This window comes from Coturnix japonica, chromosome 3, assembly GCF_054131305.1.
Source record: "Coturnix japonica strain WE chromosome 3, WE-NBRP24, whole genome shotgun sequence".
Taxonomy (NCBI): domain Eukaryota; kingdom Metazoa; phylum Chordata; class Aves; order Galliformes; family Phasianidae; genus Coturnix; species Coturnix japonica.
Window position 1 is genome coordinate 91052295 of NC_140665.1, and position 23678 is coordinate 91075972.

The following is a 23678-nucleotide window of genomic DNA, read 5'->3' on the forward strand; positions in this document are numbered from 1 at the left end:
AGCCTTTTTTCGAGCATGTGCTAGATTAGAGAACGGCACTTCTAGCACAAGATACTCGAGTTCAGCCCTTGAGCAATTGCATGGAGTTGTTAGAAGCCAACAGTAAGTGGTTTATAAAATGTAATTTTATTTCATGTTACTTTGCTGTTACAGAGGGCATAACATTTTCACAAGGCTTTTTTGGGACTACAATCAATGATTAGCAACACACAATAGTGGTCCGAACTCTCTAAATAACAATCACTGGACAAACTTGACACCTTCTCACATGTGCACAAACCTGCATGGAAAAGTACTAAATTTTATACTTGGACATGTGAACTTCAATTGGTTTTCCCATTCCAGTGTATTAAGAAATGACATGCACTTTAGTCTGCCAAAAAGCACTGCCTGTACTCCGGCAGTAACATGCTGCTTCTAATACATAGTAAAGTGAATACCAGAACTACAAAGGCAGGAGTGTAAGTGAACTTTTATTGGGGAGGGATATAAACTTAAACAGCAGCAACTGAAGATTAAGAGTAGCCCCTGTTTTCAAACACACAAGCTCCTGTCTTACATTATACAGGAAGCAATTCAATTGGTAAATTTTCAAGCTACAAATGCTCAACTTGATCTGGCCCAATACTTCCGTAGCTCTACTGAAAAATACACAGTAGCACGTGAAAGTCAATTATGGAAAGGAAAACCTGCGGAATAAGGAGGGAATGTGGAGAATTAAAAGCTATGTGGAACACTCTTTAGTTGCAATTAACTACATTTTCATACCTTACTGTAATATAAAACACAGTCGACTGGCAGGAACTGGTTCAGATTTGTTTTTAAATACCAGGTACACTTTAGTCCGCTACATAAGTGTTTGGAAGTTACTTATGTTTATATGAAATGAAGCTATTAATACTTTTCTACAGCAGTAACCGCACACCAGGAAGGCCAGGACAAACACAAATCAAGGAATGGAGTTTTCCCAAAGCTGCAGTGTGAAAAGACTATAAATTGATTTCCATACACATGGATGGGTTTTCTTTGCTATAGGAAATCCAAGTGGAGCTATAAGGAATGGAGACGTGTAAAAAGGTTTCTTGAGAAGGAAAGGGAGAATGACACCCCGTGTGCAGTTTAATTTTCTGCACCTTCTGCAGCATCACATTCTTCTCCTGCACTGTCTGATGTCCATAACTAGAAAGAAAAGAAAAATGGGGTCACCTTTCAGAAGCAGTTTTATTTCCAAAAGGAGACAACTATTATACAGAAATAAGCAATTACATTCCAGGATCTATGCAAAGGATTGGTGCATTGGAGCTGTACAACCCTGGCTTCCAGTACTTGAATCATAGAATCATACTTGTTTGCAGAGGGGTAATTGGAAGCATTTCCCCATGCAGCAGGCACAACCAGTTGTGCTCCTCAGCTACTACAGACAGAGCAGACTGTGAAATCCAGATTTCTGTGCTTAGTAACAGTCTGCATCATTAACCTGGTATCACTCAAGTCTTAACAACAGCTTCAGAAAAAAACATTAATTTAAAAAGCAGGGCTAGATCCTAAAGTGAAGATCACCATTTTGGTTATTGAGACAAAGCATTCTACAGTGTCAATAAAGCCATTTCTACCGAAGAATTATAGTAAATCTATAAATCTCGCTGCAATTTTAAGCTCAGTGACTACCCACAGAGAGGATATTCTCTATAAAAATTACCATAGTTACCCATTTTAAGAGCCTAAAAGTTCCATTAGGCACTTTTCTTACAGCTCATAGTTACAACATACACTCAAAAATCAACTCCTCATTAGTATACTGTAATTCCAGACCTTTTGTTTTAATGAAAAAAAACAACCGGGAAAATGAATTAAAACCAGCTACACTGGATATAACAACATGAATGACATCTTGTTTCTGAGGTAACGATCACAGAGTTTTAGAAAGAATCTCTTGACACATCATGGACTACTATTTTTGTACTCCTCGTCCTATTTTATATGTTAAAATAGCTGAATGCATCTTCCTCAGTTCCTTTCAGAGGCCATCCAGAAATGAAGAATACAAACAAGCCAAGCTGTCATTCTACATTAAACAACATGGAGATGATGACATCATAATTCACTTTTAATGCAGCGTGAGCTGGAAAATTTAATAAATAGCCTAAATTAACCACTAAGTTTTGTGCTAAGTAATGTTTCTATTTCATGACAAATTTGGTCTAAGCACTTAGATTACACAACAGACAGCACAGAAGAAGTCAACTTACTGTTAGGTTGTCTCTAAGTAACTGCATGATGAGGGTACTGTCTTTGTATGAGTCTTCATTCAGTGTATCAAGTTCTGCAATGGCCTCATCAAACGCCTGCAACAATTAAGCCATCTTTAGTCTATTGACCAGTCACTAAAAAACAAGCTAAATTTATCAGTATAGGCAGCTTTATTTTTCTTTAAATCCAAAAAAGTAACATTAGAGATAAGTGAGCTGATTTGGTCTACAAGAAACATGCACAAAGGCAGTAAAAACTTGCTGTGCTGCCTAGGATTTAAATACACTCCTTTAACTCCATTGACAACATGAACTTACAAACTTGATATATCAAATAGGATCATTTCCTGCATGAGAAGACTCTTCTACTGTCCCAGCAAGCACAGAGAACTGAAAAACAACTTACTGTCTTGGCCAGTGTGCAGGCAAGCTCAGGATTGTTGAGGATCTCATAATAAAATACAGAGAAGTTAAGAGCTAGACCCAAGCGAATCGGATGTGTTGGCTGCATCTCCTTCTTGCTGATATCAAATGCCTCCTGATAAGCTCCCTGTGAGTTTTCTATTGTCTCTGTTAAAGGAATATGAAATATTTCAGTATTAGTTAGGGTCACTTTATTCATTGAAGATACAATCCTTCACAGGAGACCGGACAGTCCTTCACTTAGGCCTCCTCTAAGTGAAACACTAGACTGTTAAATCATAGCAATCATTTAAAACCCATTTTAGGTGGAGTTACCACACTGACAAAGCACAGGGGGCAGATGAAGGAACAACAAAGACAAATAAACCTACAAGGTTAGTAAACAGACACTGAAAATGATTACAGTATCTCAGCTTGACATATAAAGGTATGGCCTCTGGCACAATATGATCCTTGGGTATTAAAATATAATTCATTACTTTTTCTACAGAGCTCTCTTTGCACAGGATGAACATAGTCGTGTTTGAGTTGGGTGTGTAGCACTAAGAAGGCAACTTTGTACAGATTTATCTCTTCTCAAGGAAGTCTACAAGGCATGTGCTGCATAGGTCTGAAAAATGAAGCATCTGCCCTTCAAAATCTGGGTAGAGAGAATTAGGAAGTCAAGACTCGGACCTGCTGGTGTTGTTTGAATAACATGAAGGGCTAAAATTTTCAGAAAGCAACTAATTAATGCACAGATTTTTATTCTGTTTTCTGTGTTTTCATCTTCCAGCTTCAATCCTTTCAAGGCCTTTCATGTCTCATCTTTACTACATCTTCTTGACTACAGCATCTCTCCACAACTAACATCTGTTTCTTACACAGAAAGGCATCCTTAACTTATGCCATACCTCAACATCACAACAGCACCTGGGTACCCTGCAAGACAGTTCTGTTATTTACTTCAGTACATCCCCTGAACAGAGTTAAAATACTCCCCCAGAAGATCTTACTGAGGTACTCAGGACCACCTCTGCATGTGTTCTAACTGCCTTCTTAGGATGCCCAGTGACAAAGTGTTCCTGCTAGGCTGTGAAGTTTTCCAAGCCTGACTGTTCTCTCCCTCATGGCTCACAACTGAAGTTCATTAGCTAACAAAGACCAAAGGACCAAAAGGCACTCACGTTTTCTGTCATCACCACAGGCAACTTCAGCAAGGTATCGGAAGTAGTCTCCCTTCATCTTCAGGTAGAATACCTTGCTCTCCGGATTAGTTGCATTAGCTATTAAATATTTGTCCAACAGCTCCTGTTAAAAAAAGAGAAATAAGACATCAGCTGGTTATAAACACTGTTTCAACTAAGCTAAATTTATCTTCTTCTCTCCAGCTTCTTTAGGTAGGCTCAAATGTTAGCTACAAATTAAGGCCAAAAAGAAAACAGCAGAAGTTTAAAGGGCATCATAGACTGAACTAACTGTGCAAATGCACGAAGCTAGATACTCTGTTAAGATGGTCAACTCAGCTATTTATCTGATCAGACTGCAGCAAAAGTAACAAAAAAGGTTTACTGGCATAGAGCTTCAGACTGAGTTTCGTTTCAGAATACATACTTCTCATTTTAAAAACATCACTTCAAAGAAGTGAGCTTTTACTGGAAAAACGAAACATTATGCAATAATTGCCAAAGCTATTTATAAGAATCCATTCTGCTTCGCAAGAAAAGCAAAGCACGAGGAGTAACTGTGCAGCATTCTGTATACACTGCATTCATCAGACTTGAGATAAAGGATCTGCAACCCACCCACCAGAGGCAGCTACAGGTCTGCACCCATCCAGCTGGCAGTCAGCCTCATCACACAGCAGCACCAAGAGCTGGGACAGCCAGACCCTGCTGGCCAGCACCATCCCTGTTTGTTTGCTCACACAGCTCTTCTTCCCCTGAGGCCTTGACAAATTGAAGGACTGAGCAATCACTGAACCACATGAAGGTTAACAATGGCAAGTGCCCTAAGCAGCCTCACCTCCTGCACTGTGCTGAAGTACACAAAAGATACACAAGTGTGTCCAAAGGAAGGCTACAAAGGTGGGGAAAGGATCTGGAGGGCAATAAATGTGTGTTGTGGCTGAGGCCCCTCAGTGTGCTCAGCCCAGAGCAGAGGAGCTGAGGGGAGGCCTCACGGCAGCTGCAGCTCCTCACAGGGAGTGCAGGGCAGCACTGAGCTCTGCTCTCTGTTAACAGTGACAGGGCCCGAGGGAATGCCATGGAGCTGTGCTGGGTGGGACAGCTGGGGGTTAGGGACAGGGTCTGCACCAGAGGGTGGTGCACATGGAATGGGCTGCTAAGGGCTGTGGGCATGGCCCCAAGTACCAGAGTTCATGGAGCATTTGGACACTGCTCTCAGCCACAGGGTGGCTGGGTGGTCCAGACGAGGGAGCTGATCCCCATCTAATGAGGATATTCTATGTTTCCCTATTGCCAGAGGAACAGGGACAGGTTTGCAGACCTCCAGGCAAGATGAGATAAGTTTCTTTTCCAGCCCTTCCACAGTAGGGGTGAAGGAGAAGGTTTGGATTTCCAGCAAGTGATAGCAGCACTTTGCTTTCAGGTGCTTCAGAGAACTGATGAAGAGAACATTTTCAGCCTTCCCTGTCCCCAGGCTCCAGGGATTTTACCTAACTCCTCACCCCAAAGTAGCCATGTTCTCTGGAGTTTATAAAAGATGCCAGTAAGCTCCAACACGAGCGTGATCCCCACAGAACTCAGAACTGCTTTACACTAAGAAGTGATAACAATCTGTATATCAGTTGCTTGGAAAATTAACAGGTCATAATGAGTGCAGAAAGCCAACCTTCAAACAGCTACAAAAGTAATGTTCAAGTTCGACTGAATTTTAGACACAAACACTCTTCTTCGAATGCCTACTGCCATAGCATTATCACTACCTACAAGAGCTTACTCATCCCAAATCCTCCAAGGTGTTTGTTGGTAATGATTCTAAATGCCATTTGTAGCAGAGCACTTCTAGCAGGGTGTAAAAAAGCCTTCTTACCATGGAGGTAACATCACAATACAGTCTGTTTGGTAGCTCCCTTCAGAGATCCTCCTACCACCACAGTAGGGAGCAGTAAAGAGCTGGAAGTGCCCCTACTACAAGCCCTGGGAACACAGCAGCAGTGTAAGGTGCTACCTGGCACCTGACATCCTCCCACTTACCAAGTCAGAAACAGACTTCTGAGGTCTAGTAATGCTAGAAAAAGACTACATGCTGCCTAACACAGCATATAAACTGTTAAAAAAACCTCCTTATTCCACACAGCGAAGTATGGAAGGGCTTGCATAAGTGTATTAAATAGCACACCTTGATGGTGTTATGGAAGCAACAGCAAAACCTTACATATGTTTCAAAACAAGAATTAAGACTGAGTAGGCAGCTGGGTAATAAAATGGCACTAATACTGTTATTTTGCATGAGTCACTCACATTACAGTAAGCTATTCCCACCCTACAGGTTTCTGCAAGAAGACAAACTTCACATTTCAGCTCTGCGTAGGTATTTTTCCAAATGCTTTTGTCCTCAGATGGATGGCTGTGCCCACCATGATAATACAGAACAGTTTCCAAGTCTCAGAGACAGCAATGCCGTAACTTCAGCTCTTAATTAACTCTTAACACACCTGTGCTTAGAAAGGCTCCTTGAATTGGTCAGGAAAACTTAGCAATCTCTGAAGGACATCCTAAGGCTGGGACTGCCTTAAGCAGGAGAGATCCGATTTATACATGTACACAGATTAGAGGTGAGAAATGATGTCAAGTGTTCTAAGGAGCACTGATGAGACAACTAAGGATGTGTTGTACAAGATCTTAAAACAAGTACCTGACATGACTATATGCTTGATTATTCTCATTTTTATTAATGCCAAAATAAGACTTGGTACAGACATGATGAGGTAGATGATGATCCAGCTATGCTTGACCAAGGTCAAGCCACCAAGTGAATCTCACTCATCTCAGAATCTCACGGATGATGACTCCACAGCCTCTCTGAGCCCCTTATAGTGTTCAGTTGTCCATGCAGTAAATAAGTTCTTCCTCATGTTCAGACAGAGCTGACCACACTTCAATTCCGTGCCTGCTGCCTCTTGCCCTGTGACTGCTCACCACCCCACACAGAAGAAATGTCAGGCTGTTGTAGGCAACTCCATTTGGAGGGTCCAGATGGTCCAATCAACCCATCACATCCATATATTTTTCTTCTGTTGGGAGATGCAGGGTTGACTTAAAGAGCTTAGAAGTAGTTTCAAGGAGGAAAAGGGATAAGTAACAGGCTTCTTAATGGTAAGCCATAGGATAGTGGTTGAGGGACAACGTGCCAGTGACAGCTATTACCCTGTTCCACTATGTACTAAGTTAGCTGGAACATATTTGAGATAGGTAACACCAATGCATGGAGGAATCAACAGGGGGAACAAGAAGCTGTAGTAAGTCCCTGCTAAGGACTAGGAGGATCCTGAAGGTAATCTTTTTCCTCCTAGAGCTTAGGACAAAAAGGAAGCATACAGACTTCAAAAGTAAGGTCAGAAACACAGGACACAGAAATAGTATTCACCACTGTATGCAAAACATTCATGCAACCACTGCTCAACTGGAGCTGAAGCTGGTTAATACTATGTAGGATAACAAAGACACTCAAAAAAAAAAAGATTAATCACTTTGACAGCAAAAGGACAACTCAAGAAAACATAGATCTGCTACTTAAAGCAGCAGAGACTTGTAATGTCTGTTTCTCCTGTCTTTAATAGCAATAACGGGCTGAAAGACCACAGCGGCCAGATGGGTAAGCTGGTATTGAACTCATACAGGATTTGCCGCTACACACAAGTCTGTGGGGCCTGATGAGATCCATCCTAGGGTACTGAACTGACCATCAGTACCATGAGCTGTGCAGGGCTGAATGCAGCTTGCACGTTGGGCACGGCTGGTCAACAACCTGCAGAAACTGCCGAGGCTCCAGTCAGCTGGAAGCTGCCAAATGTTATTCCAATTTTCAAGAAAGGCAGAAAAGACAACTGGTAATTATAGGTCTGTCAGTTTCACTTCAGTGTCTAGTGAAATTACGGAGAGAGTTATTCAAAGACACTTGAAAGACAATGCAGTCATGAGACAAAACTAACAAGGGATCACGAGGGCAAAAATCAGGTCTTACTAACTTAACATCCTTCTGTGACAAATACACCTGCCTAGAGAATGTGGGGTTGTGGGTTTAATAAGAGCTTCTAAAGCCATCTCTCACAATACCCTCCTGGACAACACGCCCAGCACCCAGCTGGACACACACAGTAGGATGGGCTGATGGGTCAGGCTCAGTGTTGTAGTAAACGGGGATACACCAGGCTGCTGGCCCAAGAGGGTTCCCCAGAGCTCAATTGTAGGGCCAACTCTCTTCAGTGTTGTCATCAATAACCCAGACAACAGAGTTGAGTGAACTCTAAGGCTGCACACGTTAAATCAGGAGGAACTGTTGGTTCTCTTGAGGCCCTGTAGAGTTGCACAGTGTATCCTCAAAATGTTGCCTGCATGGTGCAGGATTGAAATGTCACAATTCCATGCAGAAGTCTGAGAACACTGTCAGAAAAAAAAAAAAGTCAACATTTGGAATGAACTGTAGTTCTTTCAGAAGGCAAAGAGCAAGTTACAAACACCACTTTATTGCCTAGGTGCTCCTCAGCTGGAGGAGTGCAGCTGTCCAGATAGCAGCTTCCACTCACAGCTCATCTCTGATTTAGGGCCTCCAAAATGATCAGCACACCACATGAGGTTTTGTACTTGGGCCAGAGGAATCCCAGACACATATACAGACTGGAAGGAGCAGTTCTCGAGAGAAGCCCTGCAGAGGACCTGGGAGTCCTGATGGATGAAAAACTTCACATGAGCCAGCAGTGTGCTCTTGCAGCTCAGAATCACAAGGTTGGAAAGGACCTACAAGACCATCTAGTCCAACCATCCTCCCCATCACCATTGATACCACAAGCCACTAAACCAGATCTTGTAGCTCCTCATCCAGACGACTCTTGAACGCTGCCAGGGACGGCGACTCCACCACCTCCCTGGGCAGCCATTGCAGTGCCTGACCACTCTCTGAGAGAAAAAGTTTTTCCTTATGTCCAATCTAAAACTCTTCTGGTACAACCTGCAGCCATTTCCTCGGGTCCTGTTTGTTGCCTGGCAGAAGAGGCCAAACCCCTCCTCACCACAACCTCCCTTCAGGAAGTTGTAGAGCGCAATGAGGTCTCCCCTAAGTCTTCTCCAGACTAAACAATCCCAGCTCCCTCATATGCTCCTCATAAGGCTTGTGCTCCAGACCTGTTGTGGCAGGGGAGTTGAGATGCATAGTCCTTGAGATCCCCTCCAACAAGGGTCATTCTGTGATTCTGTGATAAGAGATCTGTACCTCCATCGCTGACAGTGGAGCATATTTGTTCCACATTTGTGCATCTTGTTTTTCTTTCTTTCTTTTTTAATGCCTTAAATGGAACAAGATTTCATGTTTATCAGTCATGTAGGACAGAAGAGAATACAAACAGACTGAGCAAAGCTAATTTATCTATCCTGATTATCTTTCAAATCTGTGAGGTACTTAGAACACTGAGTGAGCCATTCATCTCAAGACATCATCATTATCATGTCATGCAATCCATCACTCCCTCCCTCTAATAGATGGAAAATGCTGGTAGGGCAGTGAGAGCTGACAGGCACAGTAAGAATTTGCTTTGCAGTAACAGACTAGAAAGCTCCAGATGTCCTACAACCATTTCTCACTTGGGTGTTTCTGTCTTTCCACCACACAGCAATCAGTCACAGAATCTCATGTGAAATACAAATTTAATAGTGACTACAATGAAAATGGGCAGTCTGAACAATGAGGGAGATCTCAGCCACCTCATAATTTGTTATGGCAAGTTTTACTGAAAAACAGAGTCAGGCATTCCCAAATGTATGACTCCAAGAAAGGTTCCTAATATGTCAGACTGCCATTCTGATTCATGTAGAGCAAACGTGCCTATTCCTTTTTTATCTGGGGGGGCATGGACCATGTTAGAGAAGTGTATGTATCAAAATACAGCCGCCATCATCAAGATCAGCAACGGTTCTTAGTACCTTCTAAAGAACTAGTGAACCTGTTCTAGCAAGTGAAACATACCTCAGATGCTTCCTTGAAAAGCCACCTGATACTCGAGTCCTTTGCTGCTGACTTGCCCTGCTGCTGAGTGACACTCCACACCACAAGCAGCAGGAAGAAGCAGGAGTCAAGAGTCTGCTCTCAAACCAGCCCGTTCATTTCAGGATGACTGCATGAGAACAGGTTTGCACTGTGACAATTTGTGGTTGGTACCCGCTGCTTCCTGTACACCACCCTGTTATCCTCCAGCAGCACACCAACCCTCCTGTTTGGGACCAGATTTCCCCTTCTCATTAGTGTTGCTTACACATCTCAGTTCACATCTACCTTTGCAGGGTGCCAATACTTTCCCTCCTGTTAACATCAAGCTCCCATAGACAATATTCTTACTGCATCCCCTTCACTCTTCCCTCACTGTTTAAGCAGGAACAATGGTTAGCACACAGCCACAGTATCCGACCATTGCAACTAGACTGAGCCAGAAACGTTACATCTAATTCACCCTCTCTCATCACTTCCTTATCATTATGCTTTGTGAAATGCAAGCCCTGAAGGAACATGCCAGCCATGTGTTCACTTGGAATACCTGACAGAGACAAAGAAGCTCCCTAAAGACACAGGCCCCTCATCATTATTTGTGCGTGCATCCAGCCCCTACAATTGATGAAGGAGCTGCATTCCACGCATGCTTTCTGCTGCCCCCTTGCCAGGGAAATCAGCCCCCTCCCCACAATGTATTTCAGAAGACGAGTCTGCCTTGGGGTATCAAATCCAACCACTACATGCGCTAAATACCTTCTGCACAACACAGCTATGCATTATGTTTGAGAAGCAGAGAAATAATACCACTTTCTGATCTGTACTGTTCTCTCTTCTCACATATCTGGCTATTGGGAATCTTGACAGCAAAGATGCCTTTCAAGAAACAGATTCAGTACTGAGTTGATGGCTGCCTTCAGCACTTGCATCAATACTGTATATGCTTTTCTTACTGAATTCCATGAATATTAAATATTTGTGTATATGCCAATGCTGTTAAGGAAACTGTTATATATGAATAATATAGATATTAATACCAAAGGATGAACACAAACCAGGTCAGCTCCAAAAACGATCAACTTTGAGGTTCCAATTCAGGCAGTTCTATGATCAGAAGGTCTATTCAAGGTCTATTTTTCAAAGCAAGCTGAAGTTATTGCATATTTCCAGAAGGTCTCAGCATTGCAGAATAAACTCCTAACTTGAAATACATCACTCATTTGTCAACTCTTGGGACAGGTTGAGGTCACATAGCACTAAGTTAATGAATGCTATGCCACTAAAAGACTCATCTCCATTGGGTTTTATATTTGTCACTAACTTCATTTGGTACTACATTGTTTTTTTCCATGATGGAGAGTAAGCAGAGTGCCTTCCCAGGCACTTCTCCCCCAGCTGACGCAGAACATTCTCTATTTTCCATTTTTATTTTAAAGATTTTGAAGTTAACCACCAGAACACATTATACAGGTGAGAACAAGCAACTCTAATTAGCTGAACGTTGTACTTGCCTGCGAGGGCACGCACTCGCTACCCAAACCCCACCAAGGCAAACAGCCACATGTAAGCGGAGAAACGGCTTCAAAGTCAATCTATTTTTGAGGCAAGGTACCTCAGAAACACACACACACACACATATGCTCAGAGTACGTGTCAGAACTCTTTTCAGAAAGTTAACTCATACCCCCAAACATAGAACCAAGGTCCCCTACAGAACTGGGGAACCATTCTGCCAATCACAATAGAAAAAATAAAGCTGAGAAGCTGGTGAAACAGTTCAGACCAACACATTCCTTTGAGACGGTTGTCACCTGCAAGTTTTAATAGTCTGAATATTACATGTTCCAAACCAGCTGACAGCACAGATAAGCACTGTATGCTCAGAGCTTTCAGCCAGGCTTGGTATTCACACACAGCTGCCTGCTTTAACCATCTAGTACATGGGTTAAGAACCCCTGACTCGTTCAAGTCTCCATCAGTCATTCCAAAGTCCACAGTATGACTCATTGCAGCCTAGGTGTGTTTTAACATTCAGCAGTTGTTTTCTTGACAGGAAAGGGAGAGTCCCTGCTGCAGCACTGAAGATCGCTTTACTTTCAAAACTAATTCAGCACAAGTCAGCACTTCATCCTTCTGGAATCAAGCTCTCAGCATCACCTCCTTTGGGGAGAGCATTGAATAGTTTCCATGCAGACCTCTTTAGACATCCATATTACAGTGTATATATTGAACAAAATACGCGTGTGCCTTTCCAATAATGGCATGACCTTGCCAGACAACCTGACAGAGCACCGCAGACAATAGAAGCAAATACCAGGCACAGGAACAGAGAGGTGACCTAATTCATCTTTTCCATTCAGTTCTGAGCAGCTGTCTACATAGTTTTAAGAACTGGCAGTCTGTATTTAGGACTGGCCCTGAGCGATCTGGAATCCAACTCAGCAGATGCATTGGGAACTCCATTTCCAGATAACCCCCAATATACATCCAGTGTAATTTTTCCCTTAGCAAACATATTACTGACAGTAAATTCCTCCCTTTGGGACCTTGACTAGCTAGAAGTCTCCTCCTGTGTGTTCCATTTGCAGTCTTCCATAATGACAGAATAACAGTCCAAGCCTAAATTTGCATTTAAAAATCACTTACATGCTCTGCAGCTACAGAAGTGCTGAAGGCCCTGAGATACAAGTCCGGCAACACTCAAACCACAGCGCAAGGGGCTACACAGGGTTTACTGGCAGCTGCTCCTGTGCAGCCAACTTCATTTTAAAGGGAACTTTTCACACTGTCAAATGAACCCTGTGCAACAGCTCTCAGTTTTACTCAGTTCACTTCTGCTCTCTGTTTGGGAGCCTGAGATCAGAGGCTTGTTATCACTGACAGCCAGAAAGGTAACAGAATTTCATGCGCTTCCCTCTCTCCCTCACAGCTCAGAGCTGCTGGAAGAATCTTTTGTATTGCTCTACTCCATGGCAACTTCAAGGAGAGACAGCGAGATGGTTTTTTATTTAGCCCATTTAAAGGTATGCCAGTAATTTGTTATCCTCCACCCAGACAATCTTAAGCTATTGAAGTCTAACCTCTAAGTTGTGAGAGCTAAATGCCAACATTCCAGATAACCTCTCTATAACAAGTTCTCACAGAAAGCCAGCCCTGACTGTGGTGCTAAGCCCCTGCCTACCTACTACTTACCTGCTTACAACAATCCCCCCTTACAAGAATTCTGCGATATTTATTCAGCATCAAAACCTCCTGAAGAAGTTTTATCCACAAAATAAGGTGATGTCAGCCTGGTACAACATTTAGGTCACTAAGCATCAGAGCAAGCAGCTTCCTGCTTTCAGAGCATAAAGTAGTTCCTACATCTATAGGAATTAAAAGCTTAAACAAAGACTTCCATCAGTGTTAGGAACTGGTACAACTCTTCATTCCTTTTACAAACTAAGAAGAAAACACAAGCAAGAACAGAGGTAATTGAGGACTTCCTGGTTTACAGGTCTCCTGTGTTTTGGTGGGTGTGCTGAGCCACTGGACATGGAATTATTTCCATTGTCTGCTACAGCTGAAGAGCCCAGTTCACATGGACTGCCATTCTGATGCATGGAGTGAATGAACAAGACTCAAACTTAGCAGACAGCTGTATACTCAGCTGCAGCTTCCTGGGAAATAAAGAGGAGGAGCCTGGAAGCATCACACCACCCAACAAGGTAGAACCGTATGAAATTAAGCACTGCAAGTGAGCGAGAACAGTCTTATTTACCTTAGTTAGTCAGCCCCTGGATGAATTAGACTCATGTTTACTGCTAAGTACAAAAGCATTTAAGCACTACAGTAACACCTAGGGTCAGCAAACACATTGTTCTTGAAGATCAAAAGCATGACGTAAAAGAAGTGAGATTTACAGAACTAAGAGAACGCAGATCATTAACAAAAACCTCCACCCTGCAAACTAAAGAGAAGAAAACCTCTCTATTTCTTTACCACCCTCCCCTGTCACTGCCAGTTTTCCTCAGTGCCCTCCTCTGAAAATCCCCATTACTGAGAACAGAGCACCAGGCTTCTGCTCCCATACACAAACCACTACAGATCCATGGCTTTCACTATGTGCTGGCCAACCTCAGTTTGCATTTATACCTTCATAAAGATACAAAACACTCAGAGCCTTCAAGCTCCAAGATGTCCCTTCTATTTCTTCAGTATATAGACTTCTCCTCTTCATTGTAAAAAGGCATCTATTGTACAAGTACCTGCCACTGTTCTCTGCTCACCTGCTGGATAGGAAAAATGCCTGCATGAGCATGATTTGGAAGCAGCTGTTATGTGTCACCTCCTCAGCAGGGTAAAAAAACCCACAACGCTGGTGCCTTTGTTAACTTGCAAGTTAACTTGCATTTCCTTAGGGCCACCACACCAATAAAAGACCTCCAATAAATCTAGTAACTCTTGATGTACACGTATTCTTGGGTGCTTTAATAGGCTTGACTACAACCACGCTAGTTAATCTATAGCTTAACCTAATTAAAATATGGATTTGACACTGGAGATGGATGAAGCTTTGGCTGCCTTACTCTCAACAGCTGGGTCACCTGCAATAGTGCTATGGCTTCCTATTCCCAATTACTCCACACCCTGCTTCTCAAAGGACAGCACTGGAGCCACTAGTAGCCATGACTGCAGAAGTGCTAACCATCACTTCCTGAGCTCTTAAGCACAGACATGCCTCAAGCCAATGCTTTTCTACCTTATTCAGACATTAATTAACCCCATCCTCCGCTTCACCTCAAGATTTAGATATCTGCGTATATCAAATTAGTGATCTAAATCCCCACCAGCAGCTCCTAAAAAGGGAAATAAGGCTGCAAGCACTAATCAAAGGCACAAGCTTCCAGGACCTCAGACAGAATGCTTTGCTGCCATTTATCTTGTATCCTTCACCACTCTGCATACATTTCATACGTTCAGCATCCCGTTGTGTTGGTGCTATGCTGCAAGTGATGACTGCACAGCGGGGAGGCCTCAGCTCCCATCAGAATCCCCTGTGCTATTTTTACTGTGCTCCAGCAGATCTAAGCAGCCCCAAGAACCTCCATCCATCCAAGGATTGTTCCTACAACTCTCAGCCCGTTCTCAGGAACAGATTTACTTTTCCTTGTAGGAAAACGCATGGTGCTCCAGCAGCACATTCTAGTGAAGGGCAAAAAGAGAAACAAAAAGACATCAGATACAGCTATGAGTAAGTTAAATATAGAATTCATGATCTGAACTTCAATTTAAAGCAGTCTGTAACGGTAACTCCACTGCTGGGCATTTGCCCAAATGTGCTGTTCCCAATCTAAGGCCTGGCTCCGTGCCATCAAGTAGCTGCTTTTCAGCCAGTTACTCACGAGGGTGAGTCAACAGCATCTGCTTCAATGTAAAGATGGCAAAAAAAATCATGACTTGAGGCACTGCCCCATCTACTGTCAGGAGAACTGATACAAGTCCCAGGGCATTGTAACTTCAGTGGTAAGTATATCTGATCTTCAGATTAAAGCTACATCTTACCCAACTCCCATTATACGACTGTAACATCCCTTTACTCAGATGCCAGGTGCACCTCTACAATGCTATTCCTGCGGAAGCTCCAGGAGATCATTTAGAATGGGAAAGCAGAAGGAAAGGAACCGTTTTTGTTCATATAGCAGCACCAAGCTGATACTTACTGAACTTACCAGGTGCTTTGAGCACCCTGGTCAATAAGGAGGAGTCCCTGCCTATAACAGGGTGTTGGAATTACATGATCTTAAGGGTGCCTTCCAACTCAAACCACTCTATGATGCCCCTATGTACAATTAAAAAATAAATCAGAATTTCACTTTTCTGTAGGCCAAAGGTAACAGCAGTAAAAAGCAGGGTTATGTTCGAAGTTTATTCATCATTAGACACCAGGTATTTTAGCTGAAATCAAGAATCAATTTGCTTTTGAATGAATCCACCGACTCCATTGTCAATGAAATGGCCAATTTGTGCTGTTGGCAAAGCAGTGGCTTCTAATGTGTGGTTTTCAGTGGGTGCTTGGTAGGTTTGGTTTTTGTTGTTTTTCAGATTAGCTCTACAAGATCCACAGGAGTAAAACCAGAAGGACAGATTTTATATCCTTAGCATTCATTGTTTCTTAATTACACAAAGCAGAAGCATTAACACAGTTGCAGTGTGGAGGGGGAGGAGGAAGGAAGGAAAGGGGAGCTGGCAGAAGCAGTGTGCTAAGCCACGCTGCAATCTTACAGAAGATCAAACATTTACAAGCATCCTCTTGACCTGAAGGCACTAATAACTGAAGTAAGGTACACCCTCTTGTTCAAGACTCGTTCATTGTAGGTACTGCCACAGGGTACAGCAAAGAACCAGGGGCACAAGCAACATCACCTTCAGTCCGTTCTCCAGATTCCAAGACATCCTATGGAGGCATTTGGAAACAAGCAAGAAGCCTCACATCTCCAAGTCTTCCACAGTGACTTAAGAACCAGATTAGGACAATCTGCATTTCAGCTAGAGCCATGAAGAGGATGTAACCACCACACGCCGACATTTCAAGGCCTTTACAGCTTTAGCCACTACCTCTCCACCAAGTTTTAAACCATACACAAGCAATCCTCAAAACTCGATCTTTATTGCTCCATGGAGGGCACAAATCACACTGGCACCCAGGCACAGCCCACACACTGTGCTACCAAATACACGTGGGAAAAAATGCTCCAGAAGCAGGTGGAAAGTGAAGTGCTTCCAGTCAAAGGTTGGTGTCCTGCTTCCCATTAGTTTCCACTAAGTCCCACTAAGTTCCCCCACTAATTCCCCCAAAGGAGCCTGAACATAACGCAACTTACTGATATGCAAAGGGACTGAGCTTATAAACCCAGACTCTGATCTGCACATCCAGACAAGTTTCATTTAAAAGTTACCCTCCTGGAAGATCTGAGGCACTTACAGTCACTGTTTGGTATCATAGATCCTATGGTCAAAGTTTCTTATATTATTTCATTGATCACATGAAAAATCATTACTGCTTCCACCCCTTCTACATTATCCAGCATCCCTACCTTGAAATCAACACCTTCTGAGTGTGAGGAACATAAACTTTGTTCTCATAGTGTACAGAGGGGAGGAAGGCGAAGTTGCCAACCTATTTCTTTCTTCATATAGACAAGGGTTTCCAGACCCACTGGGACTACGATTCCTAAGGAGCAATTCAACATCGATCCTCTCAAGTTACCAAAGAGTTCAGCCACTGACACAAGAATAAAAGTTGTTGGTGCACCTTTCAAATAAGCATTTCATACACACTGTTTGACAAATCACATCATTTCTTCACCAAAGCGTCGCCTTCATTTAGAAGACCAGCCACCAAATCACCAGTTGAAAAGAGCTCAGGACACATCTGCTCCTACTTGGGGTTGGACTCCATGATCTCTAGAGGTCCCTTCCAACCCCTACAATTCTGGGATTCTACTTGGATGGCAGAACATTCAACATTTTCACTGCTTGGCATGCGATGGAATCTCTCCTACCTTACCACAGCTACTGATGGGGTACACTGATTAAATAATTAGTAATAAAAATTAATATGTACATCTATACGTATACAGATGTGCACAAAAATATACACATTATATATATATATATATATATATCAACATGATTTTGGATGTTCTGCTCTCACGATGTCCAAGTCCTTACCAAAAGGACTTACCTAATTGCTTTGAGGCATTCTAACAGGAAAGGAGTAATTGTGTTGGTGATTTCATCAGCAATCAGCGGTATTTTGTAACGCCAGCACAGGTATTTCTTCAAGAGCAAATACATTTCACTTGGAAAAGCTGGGCCATACCAGCAATCAAAAAAACTTTTGAAAAAAAACCTGTTAGTGGTATGACTAACAGCAGCCGCTCCACCCAGTGCATCCACCCTTGCTAAATCCAAATACTCCAGATGACAAGCAACCTTTCCATACGACTTGCCAGCAGTTGTTTCAGTTTAGCTGCCTTCCCAGAACTGAAAAAGCATCACCAAAGTTCAAATTCAAGGACCTACAAATGTGCAGGCGGACACCACAGTACTAGTATGTAAGAAATTACCATTCAAAGATGAAGGAATCTAAAGCTCTTTGTGGCTTAGCTTTAGGAAACCCATTCTTTGTAGTGCCTGCACATTATAAGTTTCAACCTCTGCTGCTGACTCATGGGGCAGAGCAGCAGTAGGTAGATGGAGGAGGAAAGCAGCAGAGCAGAGTGTAACCGTGCATGGTGTTCAACAGAGAGTAACAACACAAAGGCTTGCAGCAGGTAACTGTCCTCCTAGCAAGAGAGACACACCCTGGCCAGCAGGGTGGGACTGGGCAGGCATGCTCATCTGGAGGTGTCTGAATTCACTTCCTGCAGCCTTCCAGGCAAGAAGGAAAGGATGAAGCTGCCAACCAGGCTTTGGCTGTTAGTAGAGGAAACTGACTAGAACGTGGGGAACACAACGGCTATAGGGCAGGAGAAGCTCGCCTCCCCTATGTCAGAGGTTTGTGCTAGCACTGTTGTACACTATTAGACACAACTAGACTAATTTCAACACAACCACTGCTAAACGTGGTTTGCCAATTTACCATCCAGAGGCGTTCAACGACCCCAGAGAAACACAAGCTCCTTGTTAGGATGGCACAGCATGGGATTTTACTAATAGCCTCCCCTTAGGATCCAGATCTGGGAGAAGGACAGAGGCAGATTAAGAAGCCTGAAGAATAAGCTCTACGCTCAGGTCTCAGGAAGCTTGTTCCAAAGAGAATCCAAAGGAGATTGAGCAGAATCACAACAGGATTAGCATCAACACCCAAATTTCAGGGTTAATCTTTCCACAGGAAACAAGAATCAGTGCCCTACACAAGCTGCACTATTTACAAAAAGGTGAAGCTTTTGCAACTTAACTACAGACATAACTGTAGAAACTGTTTCTTTGAAAGATGAGGATTCTCAAAGTTGACTCAATTCATTAAACTAATGCACTCCCAAGTTATTTTCAAGCAAAGGTAACTCATTTGAAGCCCTCAGTACAAAAAAGACACAGAGATTTTGGAAAGGGTCCAGAGGAGGGCCACGAAGATGATCAGGGGGCTGGAGCACCTCCCCTATGAGGACAGGCTGAGGGAGTTGGGTTTGTTCAGCCTGGAGAAGAGAAGGTTGCGGGGTGACCTCATTGCAGCCTTTCAGTACCTGAAGGGAACTTACTCCCAAGAGGGGAGTAAACTCTTCCAAAGGGCTGACAATAGCAGGACTAGGGGAAATGGTTTTAAATTAAAAGAGGGAAGATTTAGGTTGGATGTTAGGGGGAAGTTCTTCACTAGGAGAGTGGTTAGGTCCTGGAACAGGCTGCCCAGGGAGGTTGTGGATGCCCCGTCCTTGGAGGTGTTCAAGACCAGGTTGGACGGGGCCCTGGGCAACCTGATCTAGTAAAGGTGTATGTTTGGTGGCCCTGCCAGGCAGGGGGGTTGGAACTACATGATCCTTGAGGTCCCTTCCAACCCGGGTCATTCTGTGATTCTGTGATTTTATAGAAGGCCTCTGACTCACAGTTAGAAACGAATCCAGGAGGCAGCATGTGAGGAAGCACACAGTATTTTCAATACAATCCAAAGCACCCTTGTACATGAGCCAAAACACTTCTCAAGATGCAAAATACATTACTTCCAAACCAGCCATCTTTAACCTCAGGTCTCCTAACCCGATTCAGGGTTAAATCAAAAACTGTTCATTTCCTTACTCACTTCCTTTCTCATGCTCGCAATACTAGACATCAAAAATACACAGCTTAACCACTGAAGATGACATGCCACACCATTAGCACTGCACTACACACACACAGCTTCCTGCAGTCAGTAGACCCTGATCACACACAACAGGGTTGCATACTTCCCATGTTGCTGACACAGGTCTGTGGAGCTCCTGCTGCACTGCAATGCTGCTTCACCATCAACGGCATCTGGAATTCTGCTCCTCACATGGAAATATATTGCTGGGCTTTGAAACATGCCCAGGTGCACAATACCTGTCATGGAATATCCTGTTTCCAAGCCACAGTTGTGCATTAGTCCAAAATAACTGCAAATTCACTTTTAACAGCCCCCACTAAATCAACTTGAGTGTGACAAAGCAGATTTCTACCTTTTTCTTTCCTACTTTCAAGGAAGATGTCTTACTTTATGAAATCATACCTTATTACCTAGGAAAGAAAATCTAAAAAATGCCCCTTTAAGGCCTTTAAAGAGTGTTTTTCCTCACATGAAGCAGCACATTAAATGAACACCATTAATTTAAACGCATTTAACAGGTTACCAGCACCAACCTTCAGAAATAAAGGGCTTTCATTTTCTTTTCAGCTTACCTTGTGAAGATTAGCTTACAAACCAAAGCATGAGCCTAAATTCCCTGCATCTCTGTGCTCAGCTAGCGTAGTACTGCACACAGGTAACTCCATCAGACGTGCACCTCAAGCACAGCTCAGCACACCTCAATTACCTCTGCATATACGGCACCCGCAGCAAAGTGCAGATGATTTTCTGTCCCACAGTAACCAATATGGCAGCTGCAAAAGTTACTGAACTACCCACTCCAGCATAATAGCTCACATACTGCCCAGCCCATTTCCCACCCTCCTCAAAACAGCAGCATCCCGCTTCTCTCTTGATAAAACACAGAAAAAAGGAAAGCCCCCACTCACCAGCACCGTGGTGCAGATGGACCTGAGCTCAGACTCCACCTTCTCCCTATAGTCCTTGATAAGCTGCATCTTCTTGTCGCTGGTGTCTGTCTTTTGCTCGATGCTGGAGATAACCCTCCAGGCAGAGCGTCGCCCCCCCACCACATTCTTGTAGGCCACCGAGAGCAGGTTGCGCTCCTCGTTGGACAGCTCGGCCCCCTGTTCCGTCACCGCCTTCATGCAGGTGGCCATGTCGTCATAGCGCTCAGCCTGCTCCGCCAGCTTGGCTTTCTGGATCAACTCGGTCTTATCCATGGTGGCCGGCGGCAGGGCGAGGGCAGTGTTGTAGCAAAGGCAGGAGAAGCTGAGGACGTCACTCTGCCAGCAAGAGAACGAGCCTCAGAGCCTGCCAGGAGAAGGACAGCAACCGTGACTCCAGGAGCCAACGCTGTGGATGGTGTCCTTGCAGCCCCCTTACTGGGACTGTAGGGAGCTCCCCATTCCCAAGTACATCCCATGGCGCAGCACTGGCACCGTCCCACCCTCGGGCAGAAGCAGGCACTGGTACCGGGGCCCACCCTGGGGAAGCAACAGCCCAGAAACCCAGCCGGGGATGGGTCACAGTCCTTCGGCCAGAGGACCGAGCACCGGGCAGTCGTACCAACGTACCACAGCGGCTTTTGTCCTCACTGTGCCAACACACTTAAGAGCTGCTCAATGGAGCCGCACAGCAGGACACACAGCTCCCAGGCGGCCCGAGGGCCTTCCCCACGTGCCTTCACCCCGCAGGGGAGGGCAAAGAAAAAGGAGGAAACAGAAAAAAAGCTATTTAAAAAGAAAGAAAGGAAAACAGCGCGCTCGGTGCTGAGGCCGCAGCTCAGCGGGGCTGGAGACAGCACCGGGGCCGGGCGGGGCCGGGCGGGCAGCTCGGGCCGCTTCGCCTCCTGGCGGCGGGGCGAGGCGGGACCATCCCCCCGGCGGGAGCGGCCCCGGCCCCGGCACGGAGCCCCTCCATTCCCGGCCACTGGGTGGGGTCGGGGCCCGGCGGCTCCGCGTTGGCCGCGTCCCCGGGGACCGCGAAGCGGGGGGCGGCGGAGCGGGACGAGCGTGGCCGGGCGCGGAGGACGAAGCCCCGGCGGGTACGAAATGGCGGCGCCGCCCGGCGGCTCGTTCCGCAACCCGGCACCGCCGAGCGCTCCACGCCGCGCTCACAAAATGGAGGACGCGGCGCCGAGGCGGGGCACGGCGGCACGGGCGGCGGGAAGCGGCCCACGCCGCGCTCACCTGAGTCCGCTGCGCTGCGCTGCGCTAGGCCGGGCCGGGCCGCACCCGATCGGCTGCGCCTCGCTCGGGATGTGGCGGAGAGAAAGAGCCGCTCCCGAAGCGGGCGAGAGCCAGCGCTAAAGGGCGTTGGCACGGCCGAGCCTACCCGCCGCTCGGCCCGCGCCCACGCGGCCAATCGCGGCCTCTCCTGCGAGCCAGGCCCCGCCCCTCCGCTCCCCGCCGGCCAATCCGAGGGCAGCGCGCCGCCGCGGGGGCGAGCGCGGGCAGGGCGCGAGCTCGGTTGGCCCGTGGGCTGCGGCTGGGGCCACGGGGTTTCCTCCAATTAGATCCAGGGTGAGATGACGTCACTGTCGCCATGGCGATACTGCTACAACCCCCCCCCCGCCCAACCCCCGCTCCACCACGGCGGATCGGCACCGACACGGCGCGGGAACGGGCGGGGGCGGCCAGCGGGGGCTGCCCGTGCTGTGGGGGCTGCCCGTGCTGTGGGGGCTGCCCGTGCTTTAGCTCCCTGGCTGTGTCGCCATGGGGCCGTGCGGGGCGGGCTCGGTGCCCCCTCCGTAGGGCGGCTGTGGGAGGACACAGTGCGTGGTGCCGAGGCTGGGCTGCAGGCTGGGCTGCCCGGCGCCCTGCAGGCGCGTTGTCTCCTGTCAGGAATGCTGCCTTTGTGCCGCCGCTCGGTCGGGCGAGAGATTTCCGAGAGAGGGAAGATTTAGGTTGGATGTGAGGGGGAAGTTCTTCACTAGGAGAGTGGTGAGGCCCTGGAACAGGCTGCCCAGGGAGGTTGTGGATGCCCCGTCCTTGGAGGTGTTCAAGACCAGGTTGGACGGGGCCCTGGGCAACCTGATCTAGTAAATGTGTATGTTTGGTGGCCCTGCCAGGCAGGGGGGTTGGAACTACATGATCCTTGAGGTCCCTTCCAACCCGGGTCATTCTGTGAGCTGTGCCCCAGGAGCCCGGTGACAGGAAATTGCTCGCGAAGAGTTAATGGCGCTGTGCTGTGGGGCCCTGAGCGGGGAGCGACCCGCGCTGACATCAGTAACCATCGATGTCCATTGGTCCTAAAGGCCTCAGGCTCAAACCTCCCTTCAAACAGCACAGTGTCTACGTGAAGCAGTGAAATCCCTCACCTTTGCTTCCAGCATCACCAAATTTAGTCATGTCCTGCAACTCCAGCATCCTGAAGGGATGATGAATGCTCTGAATCACCTCAGGATGTTGTCGTCTCATCTCGGAGTGCTCCTGTCTGTGTTCAGATAGGGCTGTGATGAGGCATGTGGGCATTAGGTCTGTGCTGTGAACCAACACTGTTGGTCATTTCAGTGGGGGGATGCATTTATTCTGTTAAAAAAAAAGGAGCCTATTGGTAATGCTCCTCATGAAGTTAATGAAACTCTTTCAGAAAGAATTACTGTGTTGGTCTTGTTATTTAAATGTAAGGCAAATGTGTATAAAATGGCCATTGACGGATTTACAGCGTGAATTAGAAGATTTGGTATTTTCAGAGCAATGAGAATGGGGAGCAAATTTCCTGCACTGCGTGCTGCAAACCCATCTGCTTTGAAATCCAGTCCTGATCAATGTATAGAAGTGCTTATGGGATACAGTTGCCTGAGAACGCAGGAGACTAAGCTCCAGAAGCTTTCCAATTCCTTGTTTCTATTTAATGTTGCTTTAAATGCTTATTCCATGTATAATTTAATGTGCGGTTTACTGCGCAGCACTATCATCCATTAAATAAAAATATTAATTTCCTTTAGAGCATTTTAGAAATGCTGTCATCCTGCTAAACATTAACGATGTTATCTG

At 45.5% G+C, this 23678-nt stretch overlaps 1 protein-coding gene across 3 annotated transcripts; it reads right to left on the reverse strand.

Moving 5' to 3' along the window:
- Positions 1-107: 107 nt before the first annotated feature.
- Positions 108-22028, reverse strand: YWHAQ (tyrosine 3-monooxygenase/tryptophan 5-monooxygenase activation protein theta). Of its 3 annotated transcripts, none has more exons than XM_015859435.3 (6): positions 21870-22028; positions 20607-20963; positions 3839-3962; positions 2656-2819; positions 2250-2345; positions 108-1179 (listed from the first exon to the last, which is right to left on the reverse strand). In XM_015859435.3, the coding sequence occupies exons 2-6, from the start codon at positions 20898-20900 to the stop codon at positions 1120-1122; spliced, it is 738 nt and encodes a 245-aa protein (XP_015714921.1). In that variant the 5' UTR covers positions 20901-20963; positions 21870-22028; the 3' UTR covers positions 108-1119. The 3 variants fall into 3 exon arrangements, with proteins under 3 accessions (XP_015714921.1, XP_015714920.1, XP_085400073.1); XM_015859434.2 differs by having other exon boundaries at positions 20607-20991; XM_085543947.1 differs by lacking the exon at positions 21870-22028 and adding an exon at positions 21255-21760 and having other exon boundaries at positions 20607-20991.
- Between the last annotated feature and the right edge of the window lie 1650 nt (positions 22029-23678).

Coding starts and splice junctions, on each gene's coding strand:
- YWHAQ (XM_015859435.3), bottom strand. CDS start 20,900: ATGGATAAGACCGAGTTGATCCAGAAAGCCAAGCTGGCGGAGCAGGCT. Junction 2,346..2,655: donor CCTGCACACTGGCCAAGACA/GTAAGTTGTTTT, acceptor TAATTGTTGCAG/GCGTTTGATGAGGCCATTGC. Junction 1,180..2,249: donor TACTTAGAGACAACCTAACA/GTAAGTTGACTT, acceptor TTTTCTTTCTAG/TTATGGACATCAGACAGTGC.